The sequence below is a fragment of the Globicephala melas genome, chromosome 6, assembly GCF_963455315.2.
Source record: "Globicephala melas chromosome 6, mGloMel1.2, whole genome shotgun sequence".
Lineage (NCBI taxonomy): Eukaryota > Metazoa > Chordata > Mammalia > Artiodactyla > Delphinidae > Globicephala > Globicephala melas.
Genome location: NC_083319.1, coordinates 10,662,298 through 10,677,663, shown reverse-complemented (window position 1 = coordinate 10,677,663; position 15,366 = coordinate 10,662,298). Strand labels below are relative to the sequence as shown.

Sequence of the window (15,366 nt, the reverse complement as noted above, 5' to 3'; positions counted from 1 at the left end):
GAACACGGCCAAAAATAAATATAAATAAAGAATCTGCCTGCCAACGCAGGGGACACGGGTTCGAGCCCTGGTCCGGGAAGATCCCACGTGCCGCGGAGCAACTAAGCCCATGCATCACAACTACTGAGCCTCCGCTCTAGAGCCCACAAGCCACAACTACCGAAGCCCATGTGCCTAGAGCCCATGCTCCACAACAAAGAGAAGCCACTGCAATGAGAAGTCCACGCACCGCAACAAAGAGTAGCCCCCGCTCGCCGCAACTAGAGAAAGCCTGCATGCAGCAACGAAGACCCAACACAGCCAAAAATTAATTAAGGAATTAATTTTTAAAAAAAGAACTCTAGGGACTTCCCTGGTGGTCCAGTAGGTAAGACTCCATGCTCCCAATGCAGGGGGCCCGGGTGTGATCCCTGGTCAGGGAACTAGATCCCACGTGCATGCTACAACCAAGAGTTTGCCTGCCACAACTAAGAGTTCACATGCCACAACTAAGAAGTCCGCATGCCGCAACTAAAGAAGTCTGCATGCCGCAACGAAGATCCAGCGTGCTGCAACTGAGACCTGGCACAGCCAAAATAAATATTAAAAAAAAAAAAAAAGAACTGGGGGGGAATCTTCCTTCCATCTGAGACCAGTTAATACTACAGTCAGAGGCCCTACTAGATTTTATGAAGATCTGCCAAGAAAGGACAAGTTAAACTACACAAGCATAATGAAATGATTTTAAACATAATTAAGGAATCTAAATGCTACAATTTACTTAAATATATGAGAGACACACTTTAACAGTTATAGCGGGCTTCCCTGGCGGCGCAGTGGTTGAGAGTCTGCCTGTCGATGCAGGGGACGTGGGTTCGTGCCCCGTTCCGGGAAGATCCCTCATGCGGCGGAGCGGCTGGGCCCGCGAGCCATGGCCGCTGAGCCTGCGCATCCGGAGCCTGTGCTCCACAACGGGAGAGGCCACAACAGTGAGAGGCCCGCGTACCGCAAACAAACAAACAAAAACAGTTATAGCTACAACACTTTACACAGAGGCAAGCATAGGAGAGAACTCACAATGGGAGGGGGGAAGAAGGGCAAGAAAAAAGTCCCCCCCCAAAAAAATGAGGGGAAATCAAGCTGTTTAAAACATCTTCAAAATAAAAAGGTTTGCTCTTATTCATAGGGTGAGTTCCTGATCTTCAAATAGCACCTCAAAGGCAAGATCATCTTTTTGGCCTGGAGTCCTTCTGGCCCTGAGTAGGGAGCTCCTTCTGTGCTGAATTTCCTACAACCCTCAGATGCTTCAATAAACAATCCTTGGTCCAGATATATAATCCATCCATTATTTGTGAAAGGAACAGACACTGGTGAGTGAAACAATGTTTCTGAACTCAGAGCCTTAAGTTTATCATGAAAGATGGTCTCTAAGGTTCCTTCAGTTCCACTTTGCATTTGTTTAAAAAAAACAAAAACAAAAAACCTCAGCTTTTTCCTTCCTATGTAGGGAAAAACTCAGTTCTTCCCTACTCTGTGCTTCTTTCCTATGTGTCTCCCTTACTAGTCACACAGAACACTCACAGTTTTGACACTCCTGGTCACCAAGGTTTTTTCTCCCTACAATATGCAATTCTCTGCAACACCAGCGGGGTATCCTACGATTTAACTCAATTCTGACATTATCTACCAGAGATAGTGTCAGATCCCACAGGTTAAGGGCTCAGTCCCACAACACTGCCCCCCCCCCACAACTCCCCTGCCAATATACACACACACTTCAGACACCAGTTGCAAGCCCAGGTTATCACCTGCGCTTCTAACCAACCGGGTATAGATCAGAGGTTCCAAAGACCTCCTCCTTAGGTTTGAATAATTTGCTAGAGTAGCTCACAGAACTCAGGGAAACACTTGCATTTACCAGTTTACTAAAGGATGTGATAAAGGATACAGATGACATCCACATTTAAGAGATATACCGGGCAAGGTATGGGGAAAGGATGGAAACCACTGATCTTTTTACTATCACCATAGTTTTGCCTTTTCTAGAATGTCATATAGTTGGAATCATACATATGTTGTCTTTTCAGGTTGGCTTCTTTCACGTAGTAATACGCATTTAAGCTTCCTTCATGTCTCTCCATGGCTTGATAGCCCATTTCTTTTTAGCGCTGAATAATATTCCATTATCTCAATGTACCAGTTTATTTAACCATTTGTCTACTGAAGGACATCTTGGTTGCTTTCAAATTTTGGCAATTATGAATAATGCTGCCATAAACATCTGTGTATAGGTTTTACAGTGGATGTTAAGTTTTCAACTCATTTGGATAAACACCATGACTGCTACATCATATGGTAAGGGTGTTTAGTTTGGTAAGAAACTGCTCAATGATCTTCCAAAGTGACTGTACTAGTCTGCATCCCCATCAACAATGAGTGAGAGTTTCCGTTGCTCTACAGTTTTGCCAGTGTTTGGTGCTGTCAGTGTTTTGGATTCTGGCCATTCTAATAGGTGTGTAGTGGTACTGCCTTGTTGTTGTTTTTGTTTTGTATTGTTTTTGGCCGTACCACGCGGACTGTGGGATCTCAGTTCCCTGACCAAGGACTGAACCTGGGCCCTCGGCAGTGAAAGCAAGAGTCCTAACCACTGGACCGCTGGGGAATTCCCACCTTGTTTTAATTTGCATCTCCCTAATGACATATGATATGGAGTGCCTTTTCATAGGCTTATTTGTCATCTATATATCTTCTTTGCTGAGGTATCTGTTCAAGTCTTTGGCCCTTTTTTTTTTTTTGGCTGTTTTGGGTCTTCGTTGCTGTGCATGGGCTTTCTCTAGTTGCGGTGAGTGGGGGCTACTCTTCGTCGCGGTGTGCAGGCTTCTCATTGCGGTGGCTTCTCTTGTTGCAGAGCATGGGCTCTAGGCATGCAGGCTTCAGTAGTTGCAGCACATGGGCCCAGTAGTTGTGGCACGCGGGCTCTAGAGCGCAGGCTCAGTAGTTGTGGCACACGGGCTTAGCTGCTCTGCGGCATGTGGGATCTTCCCGGACCAGAGCTCGAACCTGTGTCTCCTACATTGGCAGGCGGATTCTTAACCACTGAGCCACCAGGGAAGCCCCTTTGGCCCATTTTTAATAGGGTTGTTTGTTTTCCTACTGCTGAGTTTTAAGAGTGTTTTGTTTATTCTGGATAAAAGTCCCTTATCAGACATGTCTTTCACAAATATTTTCTCCCAGTCCGTGGCTTGCCTTCTCATTCTCTTGAAAGCGTCTTTTGCAGAGCAACATTTTTGTTTGTTTTTTTAATATTCTTTTTTTTTTTTTTTGGCTGCGTGGCTTGTGGGATTTTAGTTCCCTGACCAGGGGTCGAACCTGGGCCCTCAGCAGTGACAGCATGAAATCCTAACCACTGGACCACCAGGGAATTCCCATGCAGAGCGAAGTTTTTAATTTTAATAAGCCCAGTGTTTCTCAATTATTTTTTTATGATTGTTTTGATTTGTCTGGGTTTTGTTTGGGGGACGGGGAACCAGGAATTTGTGGGGCTTTTTTAACAACTTCATTGAGATATTATATATATAATTCACACATTGTAAAATTCACCCCTTTAATGTATAAATGGTTTTCAGCATGTTCACTGTTGGGCAACCATCACCATAATCAATTTTAGAACATTCTCATCACCCCAAAAAGAAACTGTATACTCATTGGCACTCATCTCCCACCTCCCACAACCCCACCCCACAGCCCTAGGCAATCACTAGTCTGCTGTGTCTATGGATTTGTTCATTCTGGACATCTAGAAACGGGGCCTTTTGTGACTGGCTTCTTTCACTTAACATATGTTTTTAAAGTTCATCCACATTGTAACATACATGATTTGTTTGTTCTTCTTTATAGCTGAATAATATTCCATTGTATGTATTTACCACATTTTGCTTATCCATTCATCAGTTGCTGGACATTTGGGTTCTTTCCACTATTTGGCTGTAAGAATTTGATTTTGACACACTAAGTCTGCAATGCCTATCAGACTTCAAAGTGTCTAAGATGTGCTGTAAACAGCTGACCCAGTGAGTCCTGAATTCAAGGAAAAGGATGCAGGCTAGAGAGACCAATTTGGAGATTGTCAGGAAATATATATTTCAAGTCACGAGACTAGAAGAGACAACTAAAGTGGCTGCTTACAAATAGGGAAAAGGATAAGTTACAAAAAGGAGTCTTAATACTTCACACAGAAGTTAGGGACAGAAGGAGGAACCAGCAAAAGGGACTGCCTGATGAGGTACAAAGGAAACCATGAGAGTGTAGTATTGTGGAAGTCCGGTGAAGAAAATGTTTCAAAAGAGGAGTAATCAGCTATGTTCAATACTGATGGAAGGGGCTTCCGTGGCGGCGCAGTGGTAAAGAATTCGCCTGCCAATGCAGGGGACATGGGTTCGAGCCCTGGTCTGGGGAGATCCCACATGCCGTGGAGCAACTAAGCCCGTGCGCCACATCTACTGAGCCTGCACTCTAGAGCCCGTGAGCCACAACTACTGAACCCGCGTACCACAACTACTGAAGCCCGTGCTCCTAGAGCCCATGCTCCACAAGAGAAGCCACCACAATGAGAAGCCTGCGCATCTCAACGAAGAGTAGCCCCCTCTCGCCACAGCTAGAGAAAGCCAACGACAGCCCGACACAGCCAAAAATAAATAAATAAAATAAACAAAATTTAAAAAAAAGAAAATACTGATGGAAGGTCAAATTTTGGAGGAATAGAGTAGGGCCCAGAGAGAATACTCCTTTACTCCTAAATCAACAAGTACCAATTGCAGGATATCTTACACAAGTAACACAATGGCACAGTTAAGAGGTTAAGAGCACAGTCTCCGAAGTCAAAGAGATCACAGAACAATATCACCTCAACTTCTTACTACCTATTACTTAGCTTACTGTCTGTTACTTAGCTGTGTAACCCTGCTAAGTTACTTCATCTCTCTGTGCCTCAGTTTCCTCATCCACAAAATAGAAATACCAACCTGGGGGACTTCCCTGGTGGTCCAGCAGTTAAGAATCTGCCTTCCAATGCAGGGGACGCGGGTTCGATCCCTGGTCGGGGAACTAAGATCCCACATACCTCAGGGCAACTAAGCCCATGCGGCGAAACTACTGAGCCCGCCTGCACACCACATCGAAGAGCCGGAGCGCCACAACAAAAGATCCCACATGCCTCAATGAAGATCCCACGTACCACAACTAAGACCCAACGCAGTAAAATGAAAAAATAATAAAATAAAATAAGCTAGGAGGATATACATCAAACCCAAAACAGCAGTTGCCAGAGATGTCAACCAAAACGCATTCCACTTTCATCTTTGTTTATTTATTTTACTTTTAAAAAAAGCATGAAGGGGCTTCCCTGGTGGCTCAGTGGTGAAGAATCCACCTGCCAATGCAGGGGACACGGGTTCGAGCCCTGGTCCGGGAGGATCCCACATGCCGTAGAGCAACTAAGCCCGTGCGCCACAACTGCTGAGCCTGCGCTCTGGAGTCTGCGAGCCCCACTGCTGAGCCTGCGTGCCACAGCCGCTGGGGCCTGTGTGCCTGGAGCCTGTGCTCTGCAACAAGCACCGCAATGCGAAGCCCATGCACCACGGCAAGGAGTGGCCCCTGCTCGCCACAGCTGGAGAGAGCCCACGCGCAGCAATGAAGACCCAACACAGCCAAAAATAAATAAATAAATAAATTTATTTTAAAATATATATATATATTGAGTTGGCCAAAAAGTTCCGTAACACCTTATGGGAAAACCCAAAGGAACTTTTTGGCCAACTCAATATATGACTCAATTTATCTGAAATGCCTGGAATAGGCAAATCCATGAAGATATAAAATAGATTAATGGTTGCTTAGGGCTGGACTTTGAGGTAAGGGGTAACGGGGAGTTTCTGTTAATGGGTATAGTTTCTCTTTGGGATGATAAAAATGTTCTAACATTGATTATGGCAATGGTTGCACAACTCTGTAAATATATTAAAACCCACTGGGAAAAAAACCCCACTGAATTATACACTTTAAAAATTAATTTTGATATGTGAATTATATCTCATAAAACTGTTATTTTTAAATTAATAATATATATTACCTCTTTAAAAATAATAATTACCACGTTGACCATAACCACTCAAATCTACTCCTTGTGGATAGAGGTAGCTGTCCTCCCAATCAATTTCAAAAGATCAGTGTTGTACAACATCCTCTTTCTATTATAATCCATTAGATCTGTGATATATAATTTATTATTTGTATAGTAATTAGCTCCCAAAGTTTACAATTACTGTTTGCATTTTTTTTTCACCCTAACTCACTTCCATCTAGCTTAAGGGTAGTTCCAAAGAACAAATATGCCATGATTGGCCTGTATTTTTTTATAGTCTTTCATTACCACCTCCCTTCTCAGTCAGCCAGAAAAAAGAGCACTACTTTTTTTAGGTTAGCCTCATAGAGCAACAATTTATACTTTTAAATGTACTTTCTGAAACTATACAATTTTTAAAATAAAACAATATAGTGATGTTTTAAAGTACCTATCTCAGGACCTTACCCACCTTTCTTAGGTATAATGCCTTGCTCAATTAATATTTGCGATTTTTTTCAGGTACACTCACCAAACCTCCTCAAAGAGAATTCCACCAAGGTACCTCCAGAAGTGCTTTGCTGTAATTTGTCCAGGAGTGGGCAGAGTTTTCTGTTTGTTGCCAGGAGACCTGCTTGTTCTCAGGCACTTGTCCCATCCACACTCTTTCCGATTGCACATCTTTTAAGAACAGGTCTAACTTCCATCAGTGAAGGTCAGGGCCCATACCTAATATATTCTCTGACATAAGCGTATAATGTTGATCTCTCCTCTTGCCCACTCTTGTAAATTTGGGGGCTCCACCAAATTTGGTGTACACCCCTTTAAAGATCAATTATTAGTATGTTACCCAAACAAACCAACCTACTATAAACTCCACCATGAATTAAGCCAGACTGTCCTCTAGAGAGGGCTGTCCTCACCCTGCATTACACTGCACTCCGTTCCCAATCGCTTCTTCCCAAATTGCACTTTAATGTCAAACTATCAACCTGTAGTAAAGGACATTATAGGAAACAGTCCTCTACAGAGCTTGTCATTGCGTGGACTATAAACAAAGTGCACAGGATGCCGTGATTAAATAGTTGCCTTCAAGGAGGACTGGGGGAGGAATGTCTCTTTGTTTCTTCCATCAAGGATAGATGTGATTTCCCTGAGAAGCTTATTTTTATCATCTTACAGACTCTGTAAATTTTTTTTAATTGATCAGTTTACATCTTTCTGTAGGCTCCTAGAAAGCTTAAGGCCTAATCTCAAAGAAGTAACCCAGTCATCATAGCTTTTATTTTATATGTACTATTCTTATTTTTCCTATTGGCTCCATCTTGGTTTCCTATCTTTATTTTCTTTTTGTCTCATTTTTCTTACTTATTCTGAATATAATTTATCTTGCTATATTGAATGCTTCTTTGTAAACCACACTATATACTTTTTAGAACAAAGTGAGTTATCATTTAACATTCTGAAACTAATCACAGCACAGATTCGTGAGGGACTCTATAGTTCCCATTTTGAATGCTGCAGAATTTGCACCCATATATGACTGGCTCTCCTGGCCCATAATGCCTCCTGAACTGCAAGTCACTTATGGTGACTGGCCCAAACCCCCCAGGGCTGATCTGAAAGTAACAGGAGACCATTAGCTAAAGAACATCACTGTGAAACCCTACCAAAAGCCAGTGAGTGCCTAGCGAACCACGTAAACTACTAAAGCAACATCTTCAACCCGAGGCCAGGCACGCTAACTTGAGTAAAGTTAACAGCTGCCTCCTATAACTGCCACTTCTGCAGTCCCAACAGAGGACTTAGAGCACTAAGCCTCTAAGCCAAAGCCACTGCCTCTCATCACTCCAGTTCAGCAGCAGCTTACAAATTCATGTCAAGAACACATAAAAATAAGAAGTCTATGAAATCTCAGCACAAACTCTACACATGTCAGCCAACTACACACACACTGGCCTCTCAGAGCCCAGTCTTGCCATGGGAGAGGCTCCTCCAAAGCCCTTCACAGCTTTTTTTTGCAGCTTGATTTGTAGGAAGCATGGTTTGTTTCTCTTTCTGCCCCAAAGCAGTCACTGAGGCAAGATTCTCAATCTTATCCCAAATTTAGGGCAAACTACACCCATTTTTCCCCACAGTGCCTAATTAATTCCTAGTCCTTGAAAAAGTAGAGGTTCATGGACCCATTCTTAGGAGACCCTATTTCCCTTCTCTACGTTTTCCTCAAGATACTTGTTTACAGATCCACTCTATTCTCTGCTCCTGTCTCCCTGTTCTCTCTTGCCCCTCAAATACACTGGGTTTTGAATTTCTGTAATTCTTCGTTTAGCTGATCTTGTTATTGGAAACATACTATTTCCTTTAGTTACTTTTACATACTGGTATTTACAAAATCTCTTCTTAAGAAATAAAAATCTATCTAAGATTATATTCTACACAGCCTTTGAATAGAGTCTCTACTATAACACAAATCACTGAGAATGAAGAGTGGGAGCGGGAATCCAAGATGACAATGATATTCACACGCTAACAATCCAGAAGGAAATATCTGTACCTTCAGTAAAAACCAGGGTTTCTGAGCCCTGGCACTACCGACAACTCTCTGTTGTGGGGGCTGCTGTCCTGTGCACTGTATGATGTTCAGCAACATCTGGCCTTTACACCCCCTAGATAACTGCGAAAATCTACAAGTGTCTCCAGACATCGCCAAATATCCGCTCGGGGGAAAAATCACCCCCAGCTGAGAACCACTGGTCTAGACCTTTCTCCAGAGTTTAACACTATTAGAACAGTGTCTGGAGCACATTTGGTAATCAATAAATATTTGTTACCCAACAGATCTGTTTATCCAACAGTTTTCTGAACGTTTCTGCCTCAGTGTCTTGACTTGGCAGCATCTCAAATTCAGTCTGGCCCAAACCAAACTCCCTTGTATGCCTTAATCTAGTTATTAGTATTTACTAAGTAATCCATGCCAGAAACTAAGAGATTACACTAAACTCTTCTCTCTCTCTCTCTCAAACCTAGACATAATCTGTCAACAGGTCCTATTATACCATCTTCATTTCCTTTTAAACACCACAACCACTTGTTACTGGCTTACTTCAAAAGCTTTCATGTCACCTGGTCTATTGCTCCTATGACATTTTTGTCCCATTCCAATCCAAGGTCCATAATGCTGCTAGAAAATTCCTAAAACCTGTCACTGCCCCCCTTAAAAACCTCTCAAGGACACTCCTCTATGATAGTGTTTCCCAAACTCCATTCAGATATCACCTTTATGATTTTGTCATATTCCTACTACATACAACAGTGTATCTCTCTAATAGTTTCCTTTGAATCTACTTTTCAGTTAGCCATATTTTTTAAAATATCACCAAGCATGATTTATTTGTTTTTCCCTAAAATATAAAAACATTTCAAAGTGTTTATACATGAACCATCTCAAAGATAAAAATTCAAGTTTATCAGCCTCATCTTCCATGATTTGGTCTCTGCCTGTCTTCTCTGCACCACCTCAAGCCATACCAAACTACTTCAAGTTGACCAGCCATCTTCTTTTAGATTAAGCTATACCATTGCACATGGTATTTCTTCTGCTTCATGTTCTTTCCTTCCTGTCTTGTCTACCTGAAAAAACTCTGCTCATCCTCTCATTGTTCCTCCTTTGTGAAACCATCTGTGGCTCCAGAGTTAGATGCTGCTTCTTCTATGTTCTCCGATATGCTGGACAGCTCTCTATTTTAGCACCTACCAAACTATGCAATGATCATTTGTTTACCTCTCTATCTCCCCTACTATATTGAGAGCCCCTCAAAGACAGAGCGAAGTGCCAAATTCTATCTCTAGCATCCACAGGGAATAGTACTTGACACAGGAGACAGTTAAAGAAATGTCTGTTGTAAAGCAGTACAGTTTGATTCAACGCACCTTAACTGAGTGTCTGTCACATACAAGGCAGTGTTCTAAGACTGTGGAGAATACAAAAATAAACAAGATATGATCCTGGCCCTTCAAGAAGCTTGCAGTCTAATGGTGGAGACAGGTATATTTACTATCAAACAAGACAGAACAATACAAGTGGTAGTAAAATGAAACAAAAAGTGCTATGGGGCAAAGGTTAGTATAGAACAGAAAGAATGGAAATTATTTTGGCCTTGCCAAACATCTTGCGGGATCTTAGTTCCCGGACCAGATATTGAACATGGGCCATGGCAGCAAAAGCACCGAGTCCTAACCACTGGACCACCAGGGAATTCCAGAATGGAAATTTTAAATAGCAAATAAATTCAGGTACATACTCTGCTGACTCACTGTGGCAAAAATCACTTAAACCTTATCAAGTCCTGATATTTGCTCTGCCTATCACAGTGATAGAGCGGACATGAAGGTACTCTGAAAACTGTAAGTAGCTGTGTAAATTTTAACCATTACTAATAATTCTGACTATGGAATCCAGGAGCCCTGCATGGAGAAAGTGACATCTGAGCTAGAGCTAAAAAGGGCAGGGAGGGGAATTCCCTGGTGGTCCAGTGGTTAGGACTCTGCGCTTTCACTGCTGTGGGCCCGGGGTTCGATCCCTGGTAGGGGAACTAAGATTCCACAAGCCATTTGGCGCGGCCAAAAAATAAATAAATAAATAAATAAAATGAAAAGGGGCATGAAGGGTATTGTATAGAGGAAACATAAGTGGTAGATATGGACGTGAACCCTGGAGCCAGACTGCCTAGGTCTGAATGCAGCTCCCTCACTTACCTACTAGCTATATGCCTTTGTAAAGTTACTTAATCTGCCTGTGCTTGAGATACCTGTCTGTAATATGGGGCAAATGTTAGTACCCAACTCACACAGTATTAAATGATTTAATATTTGTGCTATATAAGTATTAAGTAGGTAAAAGAAAGAGACTAAGCAGAAGCAAAGAAGCAGGGAAGTACAAGGCACACCGTCAGAAGAAAGCACTCTAATGTACTCAGAATGGAAGGTAAAAAGAAAGGTGATTAAGTGGAAGACATACTTAGAAAAGTATGCTATTTGCCATCCTAAAAGGCTATTAACTGTATCAGGAAGAGCTCTGCACAAAGAGGCTTTCCAACTTAATTCATTGATTAGCTGGACATCCTCAGGCAGATCATAAACTCTACAAAGCTCAGTTCCCCCTCAGTAAAGTGAGAAGAATACAGAACTAGGCAAACTCTGATTCTCTCTCAGCTCTGAAATTCTAGAAAAGGGTCTGGGGAGTCATTAGAAGTGTGCACTGTCCCATAGGAAACCTACTACCACATGTAGCTATTGAGCACCTGAAATGTGGCTGATCCAAACTGGGATGTATTGTAAATGTAAAACATATACCACATTTTGTAGACTTAATACCAAAAAAAGACAAGGTATTATGTTAGTAATTTTATATTAATTGCATGTTGAAATTGGGTTAAATAAAATATTACTAAGATTGATTTCACCTGTTTTTTTTTGTTTTTTTTGCGGTACGCGGGCCTCTCACTGTTGTGGCCTCTCCCGTTGTGGAGCACAGGCTCCGGCACCTGTTTCTTTTTACTTTAAAAAATTTAACAATTTGAGGCTCACATTTCTGAGCATTTTCTATTGGACAGCACTGCTACAGACTATTTTCAGAAGATCCAAGAGACTGTGATTCTGTAGCCAAAAAGACAAAATGCCAAGCATTATCAGAAAGGGTCTCAGAAAGATTATCAATGAAAACACTGAAAAAACTATTCTAGCCCTATAGAAAGCCACAGTCTGTCCCTAACTGCTGTACTGTGTTCATTTTTCCTTGAAATACCTAAAGAAAGATAATATACAAAACCAAACAACTCAGGTAAACAGAATGATCAGTAAGACAGGCAATAAGGTGAGTGACAAGACTAACAGGCTTCAAATCCAGAAGGCTCAAGACTACCATATATGAGAATCTATAAAATCAGATAGAGGCTGAATAAGGAGGTACAAAAGGCTCTTCACCAAGTCTTAGAAAAAAGCAAGGGAGAATTCTCTGAAGCTTTATGGAGGCATTTCAAACAGAGGTACAATTTTGCAGAGCAGTGGCTTTATACGAAAAACAGAGATGGCTCAGTGGCCTTATATGAAAAACAGAGATGGCTCAGACTAAACATAAAAGTGAGTTCCAAAAAAGATTACAGCAACTATCAATCCATAGAAGTGGTTACTTCTCCCTGTGTTGCATATCTGAGGTAGACACTAGTATTCTCCCAACCCCTACCATGGAAACTGTCTTCAGTTCTTCAGTAAAAAACAAAACAAACCTGAACACCAACTCAGTGTGCAACTTCTTTACTTACATGGGACCTTTAAGAACTGTCCAAGAGATCAGACAATCTCCAAGTTATAAACCTCTCCCATGACAAAATACTTAAGTGTAAGTATTCAGTAAACCTGTCTTTCATCATTCATTCTTACATTCGGTCAGATATGGAATCTGTGGCTTCTAAGATCCTCTCTAAAATTTTTTTAGTGGATGAGAATCACACGAACTCTTTTTTAAGAAATGTTATGCTTTGGTCCACTCACCTTCATATATCACCCTTATTCCTTCAAAACAGTTATGTACATTTGACCCAGGACTAGTGATTTGACCATTTCCAATTTAGATATAGAGAAATCATGATTAGATCTAGAACATCCTATGCATTTATTATTTTATTTAGTATCTCCAACTTCCAATTTAAAACACAGGTAAATTTCGGCCTATTTTTCTACCAGAACAAATCTTTTCCATAATGATCATTAAGTGGCCCCAATGATTTTTCTTCCTTTGATAGAATATTTCATTTTGGCTTTAAAGCCTCAGAAAAAGTGCGCCTGGAATACTTTCTTGGCCTGCCTAATTTTAGTTTGCACTTCATGCCAAGAGGGAGACACAGAATTAAATTTCTTTAAATACACCAGAGATGCAGCACAAGAAAATTAATCTGATAAAAACATTTCCAGGGCTTCCCTGGTGGCGCAGTGGTTGAGAGTCCGCCTGCCGATGCAGGGGACACGGGTTCGTGCCCCGGTCGGGAAGATCCCACATGCCGCGGAGCGGCTGCGCCCGTGAGCCATGGCCGCTGAGCCTGCGCGTCCGGAGCCTGTGCTCAGCAACGGGAGAGGCCACAACAGTGAGAGCCCCGCGTACCGGAAAAAAAAAAAAAAAAAAAAACCATTTCCAAGACAAAGAAGAAAAGCCTCCACTTATATAGAAAAATTCAGAATTTTTTTTTTCTAGTGGTTGGTCCGGGGGGTGCGGGGGAAATTTACTAGGAAACAGATACACACTAAGTACAGTCCAATTGTGTTGCAAAGGGAAATGAAATGGTTTAATAACTATATTCTCTTAGATTAGGAAGGAAATCTAATGTTTATCAAATTAAGAGGTCTAAAGAAAATCCAACTGATTTGTCTTTCAAATTATTTCAATATCCAATATCGAGATACATTTCATAATAAGCAATATTTTACTCATTATAAACACAAAGCTTAAAACTGCCTTACATATCCTAAAGAACAGAAAATTCCACATCAATTCACTGACATGCAAAAACCAACTTTAGTTTTCCAATGAACTGGGTCACAATGTCGCGTTTTTTTAAGGAAAAATCCTTGTTTCCTAAAAAGCCATATAGCAGAAAGAAGCTACAAAACTATCGTCACAAGAGCATGAAAGTTACATTTCTACTAATACTGGCTTTGTCCCCATTTTAATTAAATTATCCTGTTAAAAAGGGGAAAATGGACAAGAATGACTCCCCTATCAAACAGCACATATAATTAACATACAAGTTAGTTACATTCACAACAGCTCCTGTGGTCTTAAACATTTTGCACACTGTTGACTGATGTTAAATATCAACTCCCTGTACCAAGAGATGGCAAAAGAAAAAACCAGTAATATCTTCCTTAAGAGAAAAAAACTCACGAACAAAAATAAATTACTTTAAACCCACAGCTTAAAGTATAAAAAGAACTCAAAATTATCAACAGTTTACCCACTTACCACACAGCAAATCAAAGTTAATTGAACAAGAACAGGCACTACCACCAACCTCTAAACACTGCTAGTCACCTAAGCACTGGTTCTAACAAACGCATAGAAACACCTGTCAAAAAAGCAGTATCCTAAAGACTTACATTCCTTTATACTTACATTCATTTCTTTACCCAAACATAGGTTTACTGTTGCTAGGACTCTGCAGTACAAAGAACGACTCATTTCCTTTGGATAACCAAAACAATGAAATCTTGAGCTAAGAAGAGATTGGGGCAGGGGGTGGGGGGGAGCGGGGACAACTTAAAGGACAGAAACGTATTGGTGTTTATTGAGAGCCTGTTACTTTATCCACTTAAAACAGCTCAAAGACGTGCTCGAAAACGGGTTCATATTGGAATGAGCAGAAGAAAACCAACATTCCTAAAAGACAACTGGGAGAAGTGCTCGAACAGAAGGACGACTTGACGTTCTCTCACCCTACCAGGCCGCTCGGGCCCCCGCCTGCCCCTTCCCATCCCCATCCCCATTCCTCAGGCACCTAAACCCACTGGGGCCGCGTTCCGGGAGCACGCTGCATCCCCTGTCAGACGCCGGCCTCCCCGCGCTCCTGTCACCGCCTCTGGGGGGGATGACCGCTGCCACTGCCCACTGCCCGCGGGGGCTCGCCTCAGACTCCGAGACCCAGGGTCGGGGTGAGGGGAGAGGAGTCTTGTAAGCAAAGCCGTGAAGTCTCGAGCTCCGGGGCAGCCCCAAGGCCAGGACGGGCAACCCTGGCGCAAAGGCCGCGACATCCCTTGGGATCCCCGCCGAGGGAATCGGGATGGCATTCGGGGGACTCGGGCTGCCCCCGCTCCCCGCGTGACGCCAAGTCGGAACGAGTCGCCTCGCACCGCGTTAGGCCCCCCACCGTGACGGGACAGGACACTGCCGGGGGTCCCGCGGAGAGAGGAAGGGCGGGCCGGCGGGAGCCCCGCTGCCGGAAGGGGGGGAGCCCCGAAAGCAGCGCTCCCGCCCCGTTCAGTCTCACCTTCAGGTCGTTCTCCGGCAGGTATTTGCACAGCCGCGCTATCTCCACATACTTGTCCAAGTCCAGGGGCGCCATTTTAGAAATAACAAGCCCCGACGGCAGCAGCGGCGTCCGCGGCTGTGCTAGCGGCGGCAGCGGCGGAGGCCGAAGCCGGAACCCTCCCTACGTCACGTCCGGCCCGTGAGACGCGTCTACGCAGCGGCGTAAAGCTTGACCCGATTTTCCCCGCTGCTT

The 15,366-nt window shown here is 42.8% G+C and overlaps 1 protein-coding gene and 1 non-coding gene across 2 annotated transcripts in view; both read right to left on the bottom strand.

Moving 5' to 3' along the window:
• Positions 1–15,315, bottom strand: part of PPP6C (protein phosphatase 6 catalytic subunit) — a 34,019-nt gene extending 18,704 nt beyond the window's left edge. Inside the window, exon 1 of the mRNA XM_030858686.3 lies at positions 15,133–15,315. Within this exon, the coding sequence (XP_030714546.1) occupies positions 15,133–15,207 (75 nt within the window). The 5' untranslated portion in view covers positions 15,208–15,315. The remainder of the gene's footprint in view (positions 1–15,132) is intronic.
• Positions 3,328–3,400, bottom strand: TRNAD-GUC (transfer RNA aspartic acid (anticodon GUC)). Its single transcript has one exon. It is a non-coding gene; the product is annotated as a tRNA-Asp (tRNA).
• Positions 15,316–15,366: the final 51 nt, after the last annotated feature.